The following is a 22,463-nucleotide window of genomic DNA, read 5'->3' on the forward strand; positions in this document are numbered from 1 at the left end:
TGGTCAAAAGTGTACAACGCGGTAAAAGAGACAGCTCCAATCCTATAAAGTTAATTCTATATCATCTGTCTGTCCATTAGTTTCTGCGCTAACTAATAGTACTTTTAGTCTTAAAGCTATCGACTTCAAACTTTGCACACATCCCTCTTTTATTTTCAAGCAGTATATTCGCATACAGGGACGACCGGGATGGGTCAAATATATTCTATAGCTGTCATATTACTGATTGATCGAAAATGGCATAACTTTAATGTTTTCCAAATTCCATTTTGAGTAAATTTAAATAAACTTAAACTTAAATCCATTTTGAGTAAACTTAAAGTTAAGTAAGGGTGGCCGACTACATATTTCCTATAGCTGTCCTATAACTCTCGAAAATAATACAACGTTGGTATTTATGAAGATAAAAGCATGGGACCTTTTGTAACATTATTTTGAAGAAATTTGATTTAAAGGTAAAGAAATCATAAAGATTGGCCCACTATATCCGATCCGATATATATCTAATAATATAAAATTCTACTTAACTCCAAGGGTATATACACTTCGGCTCCGCTCTTTAGCAAGTTAGCTTTCCTTTCTTGGTTTTTTTTTTGCTTCTTGCCCTGTATTGTATGAATCGACTGTCAGGAGGAGGGACTTCAATCTTCCATAAATTCTTAGTTTAGTCTTGTTATACCCTTGCAGAGGGTATTATAATTTTGGTCAAAAGTATGCAACGCAGTGAAGGAGACATCTCCGACCCTATAAAGTATATATATTCTTGATCAGGATCACCTCGTGAGTCGATATGAGCATGTCCGTCTGTCCGTCTGTCCGTTTCTACGCAAACTAGTCTCTCAGTTTTAAAGCTATCGAGTTGAAACTTTGCACACACCCTTCTTTCCTTTGCAGGCAGTATATAAGTCGGAAAGGCCGGGATCGGTCGACTATATCCTATAGCTGCCATATAACTGATTGATCGGAAATTCCATAACTTTGGTGTTTTTTAAGTTAGAGGAGAGGCTTTGGTGTTTTTAAGAGCTAACTTCGGGCGGAGCCGAAGTTGATATACCCTTACAGTTGAGTCTCAGTCCGCTGGGTGGCGCCACGCATCTTATATTATTAGATATATAGCGGATCGTATATAGTCGGCCGATCCTTATGAAATTTGGCATATCGAATTATTTTGAATTCCAAAAGAGGAATCCATTGAAACTCCCATGCTTCTAACTTGAAAAACAACGAAGTTATAGCATTTCCGATCAATCAGTTATATGACAGCTATAGGATATAGTTGGCTGATCCTTATGAAATTCAAATCAGATTGTTTTTCCCAAAATAGAATCCGTAACAAATCTTATCTTTCTAACTTAAAAAACAACGAAGTTATGGCATTTCCGATCAATCAGTTATATGGCAGCGATAGGATATAGTCGACCGATCCCGGCCGTTCCGACTTATATACTGCCTGCAAAGGAAAGAAGGGTGTGTGCAAAGTTTCAACTCGATAGCTTTAAAACTGAGAGACTAGTTTGCGTAGAAACAGACAGACGGACAGACGGACCGACGGACAGACGGACAGACGGACATGCTCATATCGACTCAGGAGGTGATCCTGATCAAGAATATATATACTTTATTGGGTCGGAGATGTCTCCTTCACTGCGTTGCACACTTTTGACCAAAATTATAATACCCTCTGCAAGGGTATAAAAATAGGTATATATGTAAAATGTCACATTAAAAAATAATCCTTTTCAGCACGTGTAAGAAAACCAATATAACAAAGACAAAAATTGGCAACCAATCTGCCAATTCCGCCCCTTTCATATCAAAATTTTTATTTTGATACAATTTTCGAAAATGAGTCCCAAGCTTCTGTCTTCAAAAACACCAAAAATGACCAATACTGAACGTTCAGTCATATCAGAGTACAGGATGTAGTAGACCGATCCCAGCTGTTCTGACTTACATTTATACGCCTTTACATGCTTATATCGACTCAGAATGTCGTCCTTCACGTCCTTTCCTTGGTTTAAATAACAATAAGAAACTCACACAAATTTGATTACGTAATGCCGTAGACTTTTTTATTGTAAGTGTAAAAATTAAAATGACACATTTTTTAGGTAAATTTTACATGCTTCTTAATCTTATTTTCTCCCATTAGCATCTTTTTTAACCCCATTAAAAAATCAAATCATATTTTTACGTAGGCATATACATTCTTAAAATGTAATTTTATTATATTACATATTCACTGATTATTTTTTATTGCTTGAATCGTCGGTTTGATTAAATAAAAACAAAAACATTTTTAAAATATAAATTTTTGTTATAGTTGTTACTATTATTATTATAATCTTTGAATACATAAAAAAAAAGTGAGTTATGCCAATTTCGTGTCTACACTTCTCGTCTTTGATCGCAACTTGATTTTTCTCAGTAAAGAAACGCGGATTGGCGGGAGACTGATAAATTTGCTACTCACATTGAACTGTAAATATAAATAACATATTACATTCATTATTTTTTATGTGCGTGTCTATGTATGTTGAAAAGATCCATATTTCACAAGTCATGGCTGTGCTCGGGGATTGAATTAAATTTTTTATCAATCTAAATATTTTGAAAATTAAAAAAAAAGTGTAAAAATTTAAAATATATGTATTTACAATATTTAAATGTATTTATAAATTTTAATCTTAGTCCTGCTTTTTAGGATTTTTCCCAACCGAATTATTGGAAAAAATATAAAAAAACGACCATTTTTCGAATATGTTTTTTAAAAAAATGTATATTTAGTAGCATTGAAATATACGGTTTTAGGGTAGTCGAAAACCGTAGTGTGAAGGGTCTAGGGAAAGAACAATATATAATCGGTTAAAAGATTTTTGTCGTAAAAAATCTTTTAGTCGATTAATATTGAATCTAATATTAATAAGGAATCTGATTAAGATATTGAGCAAGTCTTTCTCAAAAATATGGTTAAGCATTAGGAAATTTCAAGTGGTGATAGGGAAAATTTTCATGTACACATTTATAATTAGCAAAGTATAAATTATCTTCAGTACAGACATACATGACTAAAAACTTGGAGTGAATGGTTTCCACTGATCATATTTTATTTTTTAAAGTGTCTTTATTTTATGTGAAAAGATTGATGGTTCTTCAAAGATGAGATTTTTTAAAGTAGACGTTGGTATAATGAACTTACAGAATTATCCAAGTAATTGTGAGATGTTGTATATGTCAAAATATCTTTTGTAGTGGAAAACATAATCGTGGCTTAGGTATAATCCCAAATTTTGCAGAAGCCGGATACTATCTAATACTTTTTGTTTACTAGGCACTATTTCATTTTATTTACTATATTTTTATTCAAATTAATTTGTTTATGAATACAAGTATTAACTTCATCATTTTCGGACTTAAAAAAAAATATTGTAACTAATTTTTTTTCATATTTTAATTATACTCCCTTTAACATTTAATTATATGTAGACAAATGAAAATGCTTTTTTTTATAATTTTAAAACTACAAAATACTTTACATTTTACCATAAAAGTGAATATGTAATATTTTCCATTCCAAATAAAACATTTTATACCTTTTATAAATATGTTTTTGTATATCGATATATACTTATTAGTATTAGCACTTATTTATATTAGTTACTTAACTATTTATTATGTGACATGGGGCGAAACTCTTTGATTGTTTTTGAGCTTGCCTTCGGTGGATGCAAAGATGGCTTTATACATTCCGATTTTTTAATACCCTAAAAGATGTTCATTAACATAAATTAAAATGATAGCTACTAATTTAAATAACGGTGGATCGTTCGACTCATACTTTGTTGAAGTGCTGTGCTTATAAGAAAAATAAACTTAGATTTACGGTCTTATAATTTCATTTAAATATGTACGTTACATTGTGTGTAAATAGAAAATGAATATCTTATCTAGTTTCCATTTCAAGATGGAAGAGTTTCTACATTTTCAATGTCAGCGCTTTTTATTGCTCGTTATTATTATTTTCACTTGAGTGTTAAAAAACTCGTTTTTAAGTGTTAAAAAACCAATATAATTTTGCTGGCTCTTCAATTAATTACACATTTTTTGAGTCTCTTTTCAATATTTCGCATGATTTTTTAATCAATTAATAGAAAAGAATAATATTTAAAAAAAAATACACACACACGCTGTTTTTTTTTTTTTTTTTTTTGTAATAGTAAATACAGAAAAGAATTGTTAGTATATATCTTGCAGTGTCAATTTATTAGGTTTTCAAACTCATTTCATGTTTATTTTAAAAGTAGCGTCTACGGTTTTTGTTTTATACGCTTACCGTTTTATTAAAAATTTACTCAGAAAAATAGGATTTAAGTAACATTGAGATCATATATTTTTTATCATATATATATTAAAATTTTAATAATGACACCCAGCGCTGTATCAGATGTTATTTAGTTAATTCATAACAACGAAACCTCTTTATTAAGAAAAAGCTGATTCCATCTCTAAATACCATTATTTGCTTAAACTCGTTTAATTTCTTTATTGTCACGTTTAGTAGCTCGACCACGGGGTCACGGTTTAAGGTTCCCGATCTTTATTACCGCCCTCATCAGCTGTGACGACCACTGCCATTGCCGCGGTTACATTGACCTGATGAAGCAAATTCGACACTTCCTGGTTTTCATGTAGCTCCTTGTCGTTAATAAGGGTATTTCTTCCATCCATACTGCTAAGATTCAGCGCAGCTGTCTCGGTTTCTGAGACTTCATAATCATGCGCAGAAAACTTTAGGAACGGCTCAAAAGTACTGAGCTGCGATTGAACCGGTTGTTCGGGTTCAAACTGCTGCTGCTTGTTATCAATGTATGATTGAAATGCTGGAGGAGCTGTTCGAATCTGGTAAATAGAAAGTACTTGCTGCTGATCTGGCTCCTGAATTTGTGGTTGCTGCTCCCGGTTATTGGTCTCTGGTTCCATCTGTATATTCGGTGACAGACGTGATGACCCCTGAAACGGGTAGTTGTCATCTATTTTCCTTTCGGCATATGGATCGTCGTCCACTTGGTGTGCAACATTGAAACCAACTTTTGGATGTTGCGACAGCTGCTGATTCTGTTGCGGTGAGGAGGGAGATTGCTTAATATTAGATGTATTGGCAGAGGAATTCCTAACATGTGTGTCGTTTTTGCATTTCAATATGTTTTCGTGACTATTCTTAACTTTCGTATGAGAGCTGCACGTTTTAGGGCTGAATTCGTTCTTGTTGTTGGCATGGGTACAATGGACGATACTGACTTTATTTGTAATTGTATTGATATTTTTATGGCCAGTACTTGATTTAATAACGCTATCATTGTAATTATTACAAAAGCTGTTGATATTATATTTATTGGCTTGTGCATTGGTGGGGTTCACCGACAGATCGAGCTCCGATCTATGGAATTTTGGCTATTCCTTAATGAGACGATAGATGTGATGAGTGGTGCCGCTGTTCTGAGCAGCTACCTCAAAAACATACGCTATGCACAAAAGTGTCTCCTGGGTTTCACGAGCTCGCATCACCTAACAAAAAAAAGCGGTATAAAAAAATAATCCATTGGAATTGACGATTTTCAGTATATACCTGCAATATTGTAAAATTTTCTAATACACTATTCATCATATAGCTTTCAGGTAAGTTTTTTAACTTTTGTATAAAATTAATCATATACTCGCACATGGGAGAGCGCTGGATCCGATAGACATAACGATTATTTTCTAACCGAGAATATTCGCTCTCCACTTTCTCCACTACCTGTTTACCGAATGAGCAAACGATCGTTGAGCAAACGAGTACTACGTTCTCATTACTCTCATATCTGCAACGATTTAATAATGAAACACACTTTCTTGAATATATAGGTAAGTTTTCTTACTGGCTAGTTACGCCATAAAAATCGCCAGAGTCGCTCCCGGTAGTTATGTCGGTGTTCAAGTCTGCCCAGCATTTAACGAGATAAAATGCATTCTGAGGACCTTTTTCATACAAATCTTTAAGGCCTCCAGATTTTTCCGGAAACTTATCAAATATTTGACGAATGTCAACAGTCTGTAAAATACTAAGCGTAGATAATTTTCTTTGGACAAGTACTTTACAAGTAAACTCACTTCAAGCAATGGATCGGAAAATGAAGGCTTGCCGCCTAGTTGTACAAACAGGTGACGGTTATACTGAAACAACACATGAAAATAGATCAGACGGGTTTGAAAATATTTATACTGGCTTGTGGGCATACCATATCATCTCTTTGGATTTCCATGAACGCCGTAAATTCAAGTAATCTAAATTTGTGGGTAGCGATTGCTCTTCCTTCCCAAGGCAATTGTGCGGGCAGAATACCGGCGTCAATATCGCCGGATACGGTTGTCGACGGCTTTCCGGCCGAGTAAGGTGGTTGCGCGAACGGTTTGATGCTGTAATCATAAAAACTACATGTCAATGCAAAAGTGCTGTGTGGCCAACTCCTTTATTAGGTAATGTCAACTTACTCTTGCGACGTACTCGGTTGCAGCCCAGGTTGCCAGAATTGCTAAGAAAAAAATGCAAAAATGTTGCGTTATAATTATATTAAACGTACATAAACAGTATTTTATTAGGTAAGGTAACATGGGTTTTTATTAAATCAAGATCTCTAGAAAACAATACATCCAAGAAATGGATGAAAGGAAATGGATAAGAAATAAAATATGTATTTTTTTTTGGTTTCTCTTCTTTTTTATATGTTTGGTCGAAACTCTATAAAGCAGGTGTACTCTATGCCCATACTCATAGGGCTCATTTGTTTTTGTAATTACTTAGACTGACATCTATAATACACATAGCTTGAAATTCAATTTTGCGTTTTTTAAACAATTATGAGGCAAAAACTTGTAAACTTCAATGAATAAATACACAATTCTTGTACATAACATACATTTTTTTATTTCTTCTGGGCTTTAGTTCAGTGGAGACTAAGTGACATTTTGAGTGAAGTAAAAATGAATTGGATTTTATTGGTCTGTTTTATTAACCAAATATACAAATTATTATTATTATATTTTTAATTTAACAGGAAACCTATGTTCACTTTCGCAGATGTGAGCTGTGAAAATAGTGGTCTCATTTTTCGTTATATGTGTGCATGTAGTTTGTTTGAATGTGTTGCTACCTGCTCAGCCATAATGAAACTTTGAGCACCCCTCCTTGTTGCCGCCGTAACAGAATTTTGATTTAAATTTGAATTGTTTAGAATAAGCACACATATGTAAACTTATCGATAGGTTTAGTAACGGCCAAAAGAAGGCAAAGCGTCGGCCATCGCTATTAGAAAGAACAAGAGAAATACGGTGAAGTTAACGTGTGGATAAAACACGAAGTTTTTTAGCGCGCTTTTCACATTTTTGTGGCACGCATATGGACTAATAAAGATTATTATTAAGAAATTGTGTGTTTGCTAAAGACACGTGGGGCCACACGTCCCGGAGACAACATTTCTAAAAAACTTCGAGTTCTAAAAAAAACTTGGTTCTATAAGACCTCGTTCTAAAAAACTTCGTTACCTACGGATCAAAGCGTCGGATTCCCAGCAGATAACAGCTAGGTCGAGTTGATCACGTCGATTACAGGAACGAAAGGACTTTTGCGGATCAAGGCAGAGGTAAAGGCGTGGCTGCCCTAGAAAGAAAAGCTAGGTAAGCACGCAGATCGAACGAAGAAGCACACGTATACATGCAGACGCGTCAGAACACGCACGCCAGTTAGAGTGGAGCATGAACATAGAAGTGTGCCAAATTTGTGAGAACAAGAACGAGACAGCGTCAGAGAATTGGGTTCAGTGTGACGTTTGCGGAAGGTGGTACCATTTTGAGTGTGCCGGCGTAGAGGACGACATTGAGAGCAAGGACTGGAGTTGCGATTTCTGCCTTGCGGGTTGCAGCCACATAGCACCGTACGGCAGTATGCAAAGATCACCGGTACAGCCTCAAACACGCGAAGACGCAATGGCCACCCCCGAACCCCACGACAAAGCGCTAGCTGTCGATACTCTAATCGATATGGCCGGCAGCGGAGAGAACACACACGCGCAGGAAGGAGATCCGGAAAGGAATAGGAACCAATTGCTTTTAAAGATGCTAGAGGAGAAAAGGCAATCGGAGGCAAAGTTTATAGAAGAAAAGTATAAACTTCTCATGCAGATGAATCCCACTGACGTACCGGAAGCCGGGATGGTTCGAGCTACAGATTCACCAACGAGCAGTCAAATAGCGGCCCGGCAAGCTATACCGAAAGATCTTCCAACATTCAGTGGAGATCCGGAGGAGTGGCCGTTATTTATCAGCACGTTCGAACACAGCACCACAGCAGCTGGATACACCAACGTGGAAAACATGCTACGTCTGCAAAAGTCGCTTAAAGGAAAGGCTCGTGAACTGATTAGGGATAAACTTCTACTTCCGAACCTAGTTCCAGATGTCATCAGCACTCTGAAAATGTTCTTCGGCAGACCAGAGCATATCCTAGAAAGAATGGTGGAAAAGGTGCGAAGACTGGCACCACCCAAAGACAGATTGGAGGCGTTAATAGAGTACGCGCTAGCAGTTCGCAACGTCTGTGCGATTATGGAGGCATGCGATCTGAAGGCACATCTTAACAATCCAATGCTGGTTAAGGAGCTCGTAGATAAGCTTCCCAACCAACACAAGCTAAACTGGGCAATGCAACGTCGCGATGATAGGATAGCAGCAGTTAAAGCATTCAGCGATTGGTTGTACAAGATCGCAGAGGAAGCATCTTCAGTAGTGGCGCCATCGTTTTACAAATCAGGCGCAGTTAACACTCACAACAGTCGCGCAACGCAAGGACAAGCACGATCGAACGCGAGCCAAACGGAAGCAGCTCAGCAGCAAGTTCAATCGGGGTGCGTGGCCTGTGGCGACATCAGTCACCGCCCACCACAATGTCAGGTGTTCTTGAACCTCGACACGCAGCACAGGTGGCAGATAATCACATCGAGTAAAGCATGTTTCTGCTGCCTCAAAGTACATCGCAATAGATGCCGAACCGGAAACTGTGGAATTAACGGATGTACAAGGCGGCACCATGAGCTACTTCACACGGAACAAGGCAGTACACAAAATCTCGTGAGTACGCATCAAGACGACAACTACGGAAGTCAATTCTTTCGCATCATTCCAGTTAAGCTACGCAATGGCAGCAGGATGATCGAAATCTATGCATTCCTAGACGAAGGATCATCCGTGACTTTAGTAGACGCATCTGTATTCCAAAGATTAGGAATACAAGGCCAAGCTGCGCCAATGTGTTTACAGTGGACTGCAGAAACAACTCGAATTGAGAGCGAATCCGTAAAAGCATCAGTCCAAATCTCTGAAACCAATTCCGATAGATTTTATTGGTTGAACAACGTCCAGACCGTTCAGAACCTAGCACTGCCAAAACAGACAGTCGAGATGAAAGAACTACGTAGCAGATTCCAGCATCTAAGAGACTTGCCTCTAGAGTCCTATTCTGCCCAGCCGACACTGCTAATCGGGTCGAATAATTGGAAGCTAGCAGACCCTCGCAGGATCCGAGAAGGGAAATGGAACGAACCGATAGCATCGAAGTGTATGCTAGGATGGACCATCCAAGGATCGACGAACCCCCAACGATCCATTGTCATGCATCACTGCGACTGCGATTGGCAGGAGCTTCATGACGACATCAAGGACCATTACAACCTCGAGACGCTCGTACCACGTAAGCTATATTCAGCCGAAGATAAGCTAGCAGTCAAAATATTAGAAACCACCTGCCAAGAGAAGTCAGGAAAATATGAAGTCGGTTTTCCGTGGCGTGGTGGCATTGACAAACTGCCAGAGAGCCGCGGTAACGCTCTGAAACGCCTTACCTGCATAAAGAAAAAGGTATCTCAGGAACCTGATATGTATGAAAAGATTGACGCCCAAGTCAGGAACCTTCTAGACAAAGGATACGCGGTTAAGCTATCCAAGGAGGAAACCTGCCGTGAGAACAGCCGTACGTGGTATCTGCCGATATTCATAGCGCGAAATCCAAACAAGCCGAGTAAGCTAAGGCTGGTATGGGATGCAGCCGCGAAGTCACACGGATGTGCACTGAATGACTACTTACTTAAGGGACCAGATTGCCTGAACCCACTCATAGAGGTCTTACTAGCCTTTCGTGTCAACAAGATTGCGATTTGCGGAGACATTGCGGAAATGTTTCACAGGATCAACATCCGTGAGGAGGATATGCATGCGCAACGATTCTTGTGGTATGACAGAAGCAACGATAAAGTAGAAACCTATGTTATGCGGGCTATGACGTTTGGAATCAGTTGCGCACCATTCATCGCTCACTTCGTTCGAGATAAAAATGCAGAAGCCCATCAAGAAGATTTCCCATTGGCCTTAAACGCCATCCAAAAGGCGCACTACGTCGACGACTACATCGATAGCATGAGAAACGAACAGGAGGCCATCCAGACCACCAGACAAGTCATAGAGGTTCATCGAAGAGGCGGATTCGAGATCCGCAACTGGTCTTCTAATTCAAAAGAAGTCCTTAAGAGCTTGCAAAGTAATGGCAATGTTGGTAGCCAAGAACCTGTGGATTTTTGTTCGACTGAAAAGATACTTGGTATGTCCTGGGACCCACATAAGGATGTGTTTAAGTTTCTCTGCAGATTTGCAAGGCTGAAACGCGACGTCCTGGCAGAAAACATAGTCCCGACCAAGCGAGAAGTTCTGCAAGTCCTTATGTCGATCTTCGATCCATTAGGATTCTTGTCGTGCCACACGATTGGGCTGAAAATACTTCTCCAGCGTATATGGCGGCTAAATATCGACTGGGATCAGGAGCTGCCCGAGAAGATTCTGGAAGACTGGCGCCTTTGGAAAACTCTTTTAGGGCAAATCAGGATTTTCGAGGTGCCGAGATGCTTCTCCCCAGACACATCAGATCCACGCCAAACGGAGCTCCACACATTCGTCGACGCCAGCGAGTATGCGTATTCTGCTGTCTGCTACTTGCGTGTAGCAATGGATGCCCAAGTCGACGTCTCTTTGGTGATAGCGAAGTCGAAGGTGGCACCTTTAAAACCACTCTCGATTCCGCGTATGGAGCTGCAGGCAGCAGTTATGGGAGCACGCTTAGCCCACAAGGTGATGAGCACGCGCAACCTGCGAATCGACAACGCCACATACTGGTCAGATTCAAAGACAGTACTGCAGTGGCTAACTATGGACCCCCGTAACTTTCATCAGTTCGTGATGCTCAGAGTCGCCGAAATCCTGGAAACAACGCAAGTCGAGCAATGGCGGTGGGTACCCTCGAAGCTGAACGTAGCAGACGGAGCTACAAAGATGACCGATCAAACTCAGCAGAAGACGTGGATAACGGGGCCTGGGTTCCTAAAAGCTGAATCCAGCCATTGGCCAACATCGACAAAGCAGGAGAGCATCATCGATACTTCAGAAATACGGAAGCATGTGATGACAACGTGTGCGAGATCAGCGGTTATGTTCAATGCGCACCATTTCTCGAGCTGGCGGCGGTTGTATAGAGCAGTGGCGATAATATTCCTGTTCGTCGATCGGTTACGAGCGAAATGCGCCAAGCAAGACATGCCAACAGCTACGACGATGGACCACGTGAGGAAAGCGAAAATACTACTTTATAAGCAATCCCAAGCCATCGCCTTCGCCGAAGAGTTGAAAGTGCTATCCGTGGGAGCGACGCTGCACAAAGGAAACAGATTGGTCGGATTGAACGCATATGTAGACAACGATGGAGTACTGCGGACTAGAGGCAGACTGAACTCAATTGACATAGCTGAAGACGCAATTATACTAGCTCCAGGATGCCGGATAACTAACCTAATAGCGAGGAGTTTTCACGAGAAGTACCATCATCTTGCTCACGAGACTGCAATAAACGACATCAAGGCTTCGTTTTACATCAGTCGACTCCGAGTGTTGTATAAATCCGTGCGGAGTACATGCCAACGATGCAAGGTTGACAGTGCAGCTCCCAGACCACCCCAGATGGCACCGATTCCGAGAGCGAGAATAGGAAGCTTCCAGAGACCGTTTACCTACACAGGCGTCGATTATTTTGGCCCGTTATTGGTGAACGTCGGCAGGCGCAAAGAGAAGAGATGGGTAGCTCTGTTCACCTGCCTCACGTTGCGCGCGGTGCATTTCGAGATCGCCTATAGTCTGGACACAAGTTCATGCATCATGTGCCTCACCAATTTTATGGCACTTCGAGGGACTCCAAAGGAAATATTCTCAGACAATGGTACGAACTTCAGAGCCACGGAAAAAGCCGTGCGAGAAGAGCTGAAAAAGATCGAGCACGATAAGATCACCATTAAGTTCGATGGCATTAAGTGGCGATTCAACCCACCAGGAGCACCACACATGGGTGGAGCATGGGAAAGACTTGTCCGTACAACAAAAGGAATTTTGAAAAACATTTGCCCAAGTTACTCCTTCAACGACGAGGGCCTGAGAAACGCCTTGATGGAGGCGCAATTTATCATCAACTCGCGACCGCTCACGTTCGTAAGTCTGAACACTGAGGATGACGCCGCTCTGACCCCGAACCACCTATTGTTGGGGTCAGCGAATGGATACAAGCCACTGCCAAAAGAAGGGATGAATCTGCAGCGTAGATGGATTGAGACTCAGCGCTTCGGGGACCGTTTTTGGCAGCGATGGATTAAAGAGTATGCGCCCGTATTAACCAGGCGCACCAAATGGTTTGAGAAGGTACCTCCCATAACCATTGGGAGCATCGTAGTCATCGTAGATGAGCTTCTACCCAGGAACTTGTGGCTAAAGGGACGAGTGATCGACACAATGAAGGCCAAGGATGGACAAGTTCGACGAGTGACTATAAAGACCCAGCACGGCGTTTTGGAAAGACCAGCAACGAAGATAGCGGTTTTGGACGTCGGCTTGGAGGATGGTAACTGACCACGAACCGGGATCAATTACGGGGGAGGGAATGTTGCCGCCGTAACAGAATTTTGATTTAAATTTGAATTGTTTAGAATAAGCACACATATGTAAACTTATCGATAGGTTTAGTAACGGCCAAAAGAAGGCAAAGCGTCGGCCATCGCTATTAGAAAGAACAAGAGAAATACGGTGAAGTTACCGTGTGGATAAAACACGAAGTTTTTTAGCGCGCTTTTCACATTTTTGTGGCACGCATATGGACTAATAAAGATTATTATTAAGAAATTGTGTGTTTGCTAAAGAAACGTGGGGCCACACGTCCCGGAGACAACACTCCTATTAAGTGTTTATATTCTTGATCAGCATCACCTCCCTAGTCGATTTGAGCATGTTTGTCTCTCTGTCTTAATGTAACGACACATAAAGAATGAAGAATTTTTTTTTCAAAATCGTATAATTGAATCGTTATTCTCCGTGGAATTACCATACCCGACTCAAAATCGAGGAACAGGATATAGAAACTTAATACGTACGGCAAGTTCTGGCATACGCAAAAAAACAATATTCGGCAGGCCACCAGTTCAGGTCAATTTAATGCAACTATTGCAAGTCTGCGATTCAAATGAAAACTTTGAAGAGGATCAACGAACTTGAAGATTCAAATTTGTGAAAACAGCTCAAATATTGACTTCGTTGACTTTCTTCCACACGCTTATTAACTGTTTTTGAACAAGTGTCAATAAATAAAATAGGCATAATACTGAAACTTTTTTACCCATCGGTACCTTCAACATACACTCTGAGTGAAAAGAGAAGGGACGGTGCCATTTCTACACTCTTTAACTGAAGTGTCAATAAATAAAATAGGCATAATACTGAAACTTTTTTACCCATCGGTACCTTCAACATACACTCTGAGTGAAAAGAGAAGGGACGGTGCCATTTCTACACTCTTTAACTGAGTACTAAAGCTACTACTAAATTATTAATTAATCTCATGATGTTTCAAGTCCCGCTTAGTGTAAAACTTACAACTTTGATTTTCGCTTGGATCTCTCTCAGTTTCCGTCTGGCAAGCACTTGGATGTGCGAACTGACTTGTTTTCTGGTTCTCGTTTTACCTGTGCGTAGTTTTATGTATCGCGCAATCAGTTCGTTCCGGCCTAGAAAAATAAAAAATATTTATGAATTAGTTTATATATTTATGAACACTTAATAATATTTTTATTCGCCAAAATCCCTATAGTAATAAACATTTATATTTTGATTCCCTATTGACTTGTTTAATTTTTTAATACATGTGTGCAATAATTTGAAGAATCTATTTTTTGAAAGGTATCTCCTTTGAAAGTAATATAAACTCGTTTGAAAATGAATAATAAGGCGGCTGACGGCTACCTCCTTGAGAGGCTCCGACCCACTTAGACCGTATTCGGTTCCTTGTGATACCGGATCCAATTCCCTTTCCGTAGGATGGTGGTGCCAATGAGCTCAAAAAATTTTGCACGAACAAAAATAATCTAGTTTATACTGCAATTCTGTCATTACTGCAATAAACATATTGCAGCACGACCCTAAGATTATAAAATATTTCTTGCCCATTGGGCCATGGATTGAAAGTCCGCGGAAAATATTTTCAATGCCTACACAATATGCAGTAAACGGAACATCATTTCTGCAGGGAAAACTGTACCTTATCCATTAAAATATAAAATTGTGTGATTTAAATGGTATTATGTATCATTGCTTAGTTTTATAATACTTCAACAATGAGTGTCACTTTAAACATATGATATATGTCCATGAAATTGGTGTTTCTTAGTAAAGCTAGAGAAATCAATGACTTTTGTGTTTTTTTAGGTGAAATAACTTCGAATCGACATACAAAAATGAGTTAATGCTATTACTCTATTTTTGATATCCATTGATGGAATGATTTTGAAACCACGCACTTCATATTATGTATCGGATCCTATATAGTTGGCCGATCCTTACGAGAATTTCACCATCAAATCAATTTTCTAATAAAAATGTTGGAAACAGTTTTTATACAGCGTTGCACAGCTAGTGACCTTTAGGATAATACAGGATTGCATTCTAAAATAAGCGAGTTCATTTAAGCAACGATCTGATAATGCTCAGTGAGAAATAATTGCAGTTCCTGAATAATACTACTGCAATGCGGCACCTTCTTGAAGGAGCATCTAAAATTATTAGCGTAAATTGTACGGTCAGTCTGGTCATTCTAATCTTAATCATTTTAAAAGAAAAAGTGCGCATTTCAAAAGAAGCCAAGGATGTGAAGACATATCCTTCTATTCGGGGAGATCGTTTGGCCCAACATAAGCCAAAGGCCTGTCTAAATAGAAATTGGTTATTTATTGTTGAAGCTTGACGTAAAATAATCAGATTTAGAATAAAATATAATAGCACAGGCCGACAATATCCAACTTTTTTGGGGAAAAATCATAGAAGACCAAAAATTAATGTAGAAAATCTGAGATTTCAACTTTGGATGCGTTTTCCAAAGATATGGTAACTGGTAGATACCATTTTTTAATTTTAGTTGGTACACATACATTTCAAAAATGATATGTTCTAGAAACAATGATGGGCATCGCCATTACACGGCCTGCATAATTCAATATATCGTAAAATTTGATCAATTTCTTCTCTTAGGTGTACCGCGGAAACAGTGGGTGATAGAACCTATTTTTGTTCTGGACTTTGGTTCAGGGGAGCCTAAAGGTTATGGAGCAGGTAAAATTATGCGTGGAGATTTTTTGCTGTTGGCCTGTTTAGTCAGAATAGTTTCAAATAGTCAGAACTGCAAGCAATGGGTTAAAAACCCGATGTTCTACACGACATCAATGTTTTCTATCAAGTATACATAACTAGACGAGCTAATAATATAAATCCTGTTTTTTTTTAATATTATTATTATAAGGTTTCACTCTAACCGCCAATGCAGCTCCCAAAAATAACTCACTGTACAGTGTGACTAAATTGCACACCAATATAATCAGCAGTGGGTGAACCGCGCCCAAAATATACACACTATTGACTGAACACACAATTTAATCTCAATAAAAGCGCTACTGCCAACATTTACTTATTTTCATTTAAAGTAGTGTATGAGGCGTGTAACTATATTCAGAGTGACACCAAAAATATTCTTAGTAATAGGAGTTGGACTCAAAATTGTCTGTGGGGTTGCGTATTTGACACGGCTTTTAATATTTTTTTGTCATATTCGTGTTTTTTTGCCAAGCTTTTACCAATGGCTAAATTGTATTAACCAAAGTCAACCATTTTATACAAGCTGCAGACTTCCTCGTTAATACAGACGAGAGATACAGATGGCTATATGACTCGGCTTCTGATGCTGATCCCGAATATCGCAAGTGATTCCTGCTCCCTACATACTGCTCCCTACTTATTTTCTACAAACATAAAATATAAAGAAGTATTCTACAAGTACTCGGTAATCTGGTAATGGAATCTGATGAAAGTGATCTTCAAAAACACAAAAGTTACGAAATTTAGTGGATCGGATCAGTTGACCAGAAACTCCAAACCATCCACCCAAAAATTAAAAAGTAAAACACGGAAGCGTAAAAATTTTGAGTTAACTTCTAAAAAACCTCAGTGTCTAGTAGGTGTAGATACAGGAGGTGAGGTGATTATGATCAGTAATATCTTTATAGATGCGGCCTTCACTGCACATTTTTGACCCACTTTTTTTTAGTAGGTATACTCTTTAAAATCTTATCGCTTTAATAACTTCTTGAGTGATCAGGTTGAGATACCAATCATAGCGAATTTAAGAATAAATGGTGATTATAGATATATTTTCGGTCTAGTGGGTTACACGTCACTACTATCCCCATTTAAGTGCGTCGAAAATGTTATATTTTTACCCCAATTTCTTCCCAATTAAACTACTTTTAATTAATTTTGGGATAAAAACGGCTTTTTCAAACATTACCTTCCGTGGCGCATTAGACCGGTGATCAAATCGAACGCACACAGCAAAAGTTAATTTTTGCATATAAGTACAGGCACTTCGGACGCTGTTCGTCATCTACGTGGATGGCCGATGGCAGTCCAGAGAAATGTACAAACATATATATAATTTTTCTGCAAACGAGAATTCAAATCTGACAGACCAAGATACAACATCATAATACTCTTAGAACTTTTTTTATTTTTTTTTTCGAGAAAGTGACTTTCTAATAAAAATTTAGAAATATAATATAAACTAATTTGAATATTTTTTATCGAATTGATTGGCAGTCAATAAATAAAAGATCACTTAAAAATTAAAAACACGTGGACCATCCACATATTAGCACACAAGCCAGAGGGTCTTATAATTTTTGACAAATTTGTGCAACGCAGTATAGAAACATCGCCGTATGTATGCCTGTAGGTCTTTTCGCGTTGCGATTGCTGCATACGTACAGACCATCTCCCGTCCCTATAGGACTCGCTGAGCGGGGACATATCCGACTGTGATAACGAAGAAGAATTGTTGAGCTCAGATAAGAGAATTGCATCTCAGTTGTGTCCTTTAGAGCCCATAGAAAGAATTTCTTTTGTACAGATTCAATGCGGTCTCGATGAACCCTGTAATGTCATGAAATTATTTTAAATGAATCCAAGAAGACCGATGCTTTACCGACCAATGTCGAAACATGGTCGGCAACTTTAAGTTCGAGGTGTGATGAAGCGAATTCCATGAGGATGCCGGTGCCTCCATGTGCTTTACCGTCCAGGTGCTTGGCAGCAAGGGGAGTGTATAGCCGATGAAATAAAAGTTGTATCGATATAATGGTTACTTAAGAACTGAATGTTCCCAAAGCAGAGTAACCTTTATTTCCCAATCAAGCTTCTGCCTGAACTACACGATCCCCACAGGCAACGCAGACCAGTCGGAGGGGTGCAGAAGCAGAGATTGAGGAATTGTATTCCTATTTATTATCTTCATAATGTGCCGAACATCAAAACCTTTTTCACGTAGTTTTTTTTAGTTATTTCTTGTACTACTGTGACACTGTGACAGAAAACCATCTTGAGGTGAAGTCGAAATTTTTATATTCTTCAGATATAAGGCAGTGCCAAAGCAGAGTTGGCTGATCCTCTTGGTAATTTCTTCTATTTACAAAAATCTATAAGATATGGCCATGTTGATGGTTTATACGTATGGTAGCTATTGGTAGGTAGGATATTCAGCCGATCTTACTTCGATCGGGTCGGAGATGTCATTCAAGGCATAATTTTATACAATTAATATGCCCAATAAGCTTGGTAACCATATTATGCTTTTTTTTTACATAGTTTTTACATCCTAAGCTATTTTATTGCCAAAAATAACTTAAACGGCATTTTTATTACATTTTTTACTTTTTAGAAGGTTTTTTTCTATGATCGATCAGACCTAAACTAAAATTTCCAACTTAAGTTTGAAACAGAACCCAAGTCCAAACAGACGAGAATGGCCTACAACTTACCATACATTTTACCCTCGTCGGATAAAATAATTTTTCTGCGCCCACATGGTGGATATATGGATAGGGCTTCTTGAAAGCTCTGTTCAATATCGGGGCTCCATACACCTTCGGCATCAGCGGAGGACAGGTCCTTTTCATCCTATGATCATATACAAAAAGTTACACATTATTGAATGGTTGAGAAATTATATGCGATGTAAAATAAACACAATTTATGTGTTTGTCTATTAAGCTTGTGTTTATTTAAAAAAATGAAAGGAAAGCTGACTCCGGGTGGAGCCATAGTTGATTGTAGTTAATATATAGATTATTATTTATATTATTATTATTTATATATTTCCGCATTTTCGATCAGTCAGTGCTCTACAGCTGATTAATATATAATCTATACCGATACCAATCCGACTTACATACTGCGTGCAAAGGAATAAAGAAGTGTAAAGTTTAAAGTCGATTAACTCCAACTGCGTGGGTATTACGAAAGTATCTACATGCAAAAACTTATAGCTGTGTCTCTAAATTTCCCTGGTCTCTGGTTGGTCACTGTGATTTATGTTGACTACTGCCAAACCCCAGAAATATTTACCAGTTGTCTAATCGCCTTGAGTATAGTTTCTTCGATTTATCGCATTGCGATTTGTCTTAGTTCAGCACTGTAAGGGCACTTGGGTATCACCTCAAACAGCATTATTTACACCTGGATGACCGCTGAGGTCGACTGTAGAACATACACGTTTACAAATTCCGAACTTTTTTTGTGAATTTCACGTAATTATATAAGTTCCTCGTAATTTAGAAAATCAATTGATCTTCAGAAACGTTTTTTTAGTAGTTACTGACTCCAGAAAAGAACCAATAAGGATATATAGAATTTCCAGGTTGGAATTTATGACAATTAGTTAGGATCAACATTCTCGAACCACGCTTATTTATCCGCAAATGGTATTTGTTATATCGTATGGTATTTTATGCGAAAACTAACTTAAATTTCAATTTGTTATCGGTTGCGACAGAATACGGAGCTACAAATACAGTCATGCAACTCGTGTTTAGTAAAAGTATTATGATATGTGAGTTAAAGAGTCAACAGAGTATAGATATGTACTTACATCGCTCATGTCACCAACATCCAGATTTTTACTATCCACCATGCTGCCATTTGTTTCTGCCGATCCAACTGTTCCTGAAGGACCGGCATTAACTGGAGTCCACGGAGATGGTATGGTGCTGGGTCCTACTGAGAAGAGAACGAAATGATAAGAACCCAAAATACAAAGGAGTGTTCAGAAGGGTGTGCCTGAAGGAAGCCTAGTTTTAAAATATTATCAACACAAACAAGAAAGGAAAGCTAACTTCGGGCGGAGCCGAAGTTAATATACCCTTGAAGTTAGTACCCAGCAGTACTGAAATTCCTGGCCCCGACTTTTCCGGGCCAAATGTCAAATTTCGTTCAATAAGGTTTGCTCTTCGAACGCCCAATCAAAGTAGGCGATTCTGCCGGCCCTCTGCTGCTGCTAGAGTTGGAAATTACGCATATTCGATATTAGTTATTAATCACTAATATTTTCTTGTCATTCAAAAATTTTTGCCCGGAAAACTTTGACCAAATGGTTCAATGATTAAGGTATCTGCCTGTTAATCGTAAGGTCGTGGGTTCGATTCCAAGCGGAAAAGTCTTTATTATGAGTTGATTTTTATTTACTTTAATTTTTTTTTAATATCGCAATCTCAAAATAAACTGTTATATCAATATTTTTTTTAAATGGGGATTCTTAATAATTGAGATTGTTTTAAACATGCAAATTTGTAGAGGTATATTATAGTCTGTCACAAAGTACGCGCGATTCCTTGATAGATTAGAGGCGTGCATGTCGGTCCAGTATGCAAAAGCACTAAGATTCGAATCCCAGGGTGAGTAATTATTAAATATAGGTTTCAATATTAATAATTTAATGTTACTTAATACATTAATTTAGTTTACAACATAAATTAACAGCAATTTTTAAGGAATACATTAAAAGTAATGATTATCAAATTAGGAGATTGTAAGGGGATATTTTTTTCTTTGATTTTGGGTCATGAATGCGACCTGATTTAGCCACGATTTTTAGCGCGGAATCATGCTTTCTTTTCGGGCCTGATTCCGCTCTGAAATTCAGGTCTGAATCAGAGGCGATTTCGAGACAATTTTCACGCCGGAATCCGGATTCGAAATCCGGGCGGATTCTGGGCTGATTCATGCCTGAAATCGAATTCCGGGCCGAGAGGACATTTTCAAAAATTTAAGTACAAAATTCCAGGCCGCTTGTTCTAGATTTCCGGGTGGATTCCGGGGTGATCCGGGGGGATCCCGGGTGTATCCAGGGTGATTCGTGGTGGATTGGTACTACTGGGTAACAACTTATATTATTATATATGTATCGGATTGTATACACTTTCTAATAAAAATGTTGAAAACGGCCCCAAGCATCTTTAAAAATTTGTTGTTGTGGTTGTGCCATTTCCGATCGTTCAGCTATATGGCAGCTATAGGATATAGTCGGCCGATCCTTATGAAATTTAGTAGATAAGTAGTAATAAGATTTTGAACAAATATAACAAGTGTGTAAAGTCCCAACCCTCTAACTCAAAAAACACAAAAGTTCTGCCATTTCCGATCAATCAGTTATATGGCAGCTATATGATAAAGAGTACTGATCCCGGCTATTCCGACATACATATATACTGCCTACAAACATAGGAACGATGTGTGCAAAGTTTCAACTCGATAGCTTTTAAAATGCGAGACTACTTTCCGTAGAAACAGACAGACGGACATGCTTATATCGACTCAGGAGGTGTCCTGATCAAGAATATATATACTTTATAGGGTCGAAGATGTCCTTCACTGCGTTGCACACTTTTGACCAAAATTATAATACCTTCTGCAAGGGTATAAAAAGTTGTTTTACAACTTTTAAATTTTAAAAACATACTGTGAAAGGTAGAATAAAATAAATAAAAAAATTCCTTTCTATTAGTGTCTATATATAATAGATTCTCGAGCACGCTAAGGTTGTTCGGCACCTATGTGGACGGCCGCCCACAGTTATTTAATAACTTTTTTTTGTCTATCAATAAAAATATTAATAAAAATTAAGAAATTGGATATTCACAACTTGACACAACAGTGATCAACAACTCTTACATATCTTACAGTATTTAACTACAAGGGTATGCCTGCTTTAGTCCCTTGCCCTTCTTTCATACTGTATTGCTCATTCAACACACCTGAGACCGGTTTTTTAGTAAAACCTAACAATATTGTTCAAACATGTATGTCGACCTGAGTAATAAAATAGGCATATCCTCTTCGAATGCATTTTACTCAAAACTATACTTTTAACTCCCTCAAGAACTAGTTAATGTCTGATTTTTTAAAACTATGTAACCCACAATCCAGCCATTTATTATTATAAACGCTATAGTTTTGATGAAGATTCAATTATAAATTTGCCATGATTTCGTAAAGTTTTATTTTTGGAGATTCGGGAAAATTCTTCGATAGCTGTCATAGGACCTATAAACGATTCACTTAAGTATAAGTATTTATAAAAACGAGATCTTTCCAGTTTTTCCTTTGTCAGTCTATCTAAGACTTCTGTCTTCTATCTACTTCTATCTAAGAAGTCTAAGACTTCTACTTATACAGAACTTAGTCGGCCAATCCGGAAATACCTTATAATCAATATATGTACATACACTGTCTCTTTAAATGTGAAAGCAATATCTTGAAAAACAAGAAAGATGACCCGATCAATCCTATGGCCGATACTTGTCCGTTCTAAAAATGTTGATCTGCCTGCAACCACACATACGATACTTCGTTTGCATCCAGTTCAAGTGAAAATATGGAATCCAAGTGTAAGGTAAGGCTCGTGCAACGAAACATATGCACAT

General features: G+C 38.3%; 1 protein-coding gene across 5 annotated transcripts in view; it reads right to left on the reverse strand.

Moving 5' to 3' along the window:
* Positions 1-2,045: 2,045 nt before the first annotated feature.
* LOC6493475 (protein scalloped) overlaps positions 2,046-22,463 on the reverse strand; it is a 32,417-nt gene continuing 11,999 nt past the window's right edge. For 3 of the 5 annotated variants that reach the window (XM_032455916.2, XM_032455915.2, XM_032455914.2), the window contains exons 2-10: positions 19,634-19,761; positions 18,525-18,663; positions 14,044-14,174; positions 6,532-6,572; positions 6,279-6,471; positions 6,151-6,213; positions 5,919-6,091; positions 5,627-5,861; positions 2,046-5,565 (exon numbers count right to left, since the gene is read on the reverse strand). In XM_032455916.2, the coding sequence (XP_032311807.1) occupies positions 5,452-5,565; positions 5,627-5,861; positions 5,919-6,091; positions 6,151-6,213; positions 6,279-6,471; positions 6,532-6,572; positions 14,044-14,174; positions 18,525-18,663; positions 19,634-19,675 (1,131 nt within the window). In that variant the 5' untranslated portion in view covers positions 19,676-19,761 and the 3' untranslated portion in view covers positions 2,046-5,451. Of the gene's footprint in view, positions 5,566-5,626; positions 5,862-5,918; positions 6,092-6,150; positions 6,214-6,278; positions 6,472-6,531; positions 6,573-14,043; positions 14,175-18,524; positions 18,664-19,633; positions 19,762-22,463 lie in introns of those variants that run through there. The other 2 variants (XM_032455917.2, XM_032455910.2) reach the window with 2 other exon arrangements.

The sequence above is a fragment of the Drosophila ananassae genome, chromosome XL (assembly GCF_017639315.1).
Source record: "Drosophila ananassae strain 14024-0371.13 chromosome XL, ASM1763931v2, whole genome shotgun sequence".
Taxonomy (NCBI): domain Eukaryota; kingdom Metazoa; phylum Arthropoda; class Insecta; order Diptera; family Drosophilidae; genus Drosophila; species Drosophila ananassae.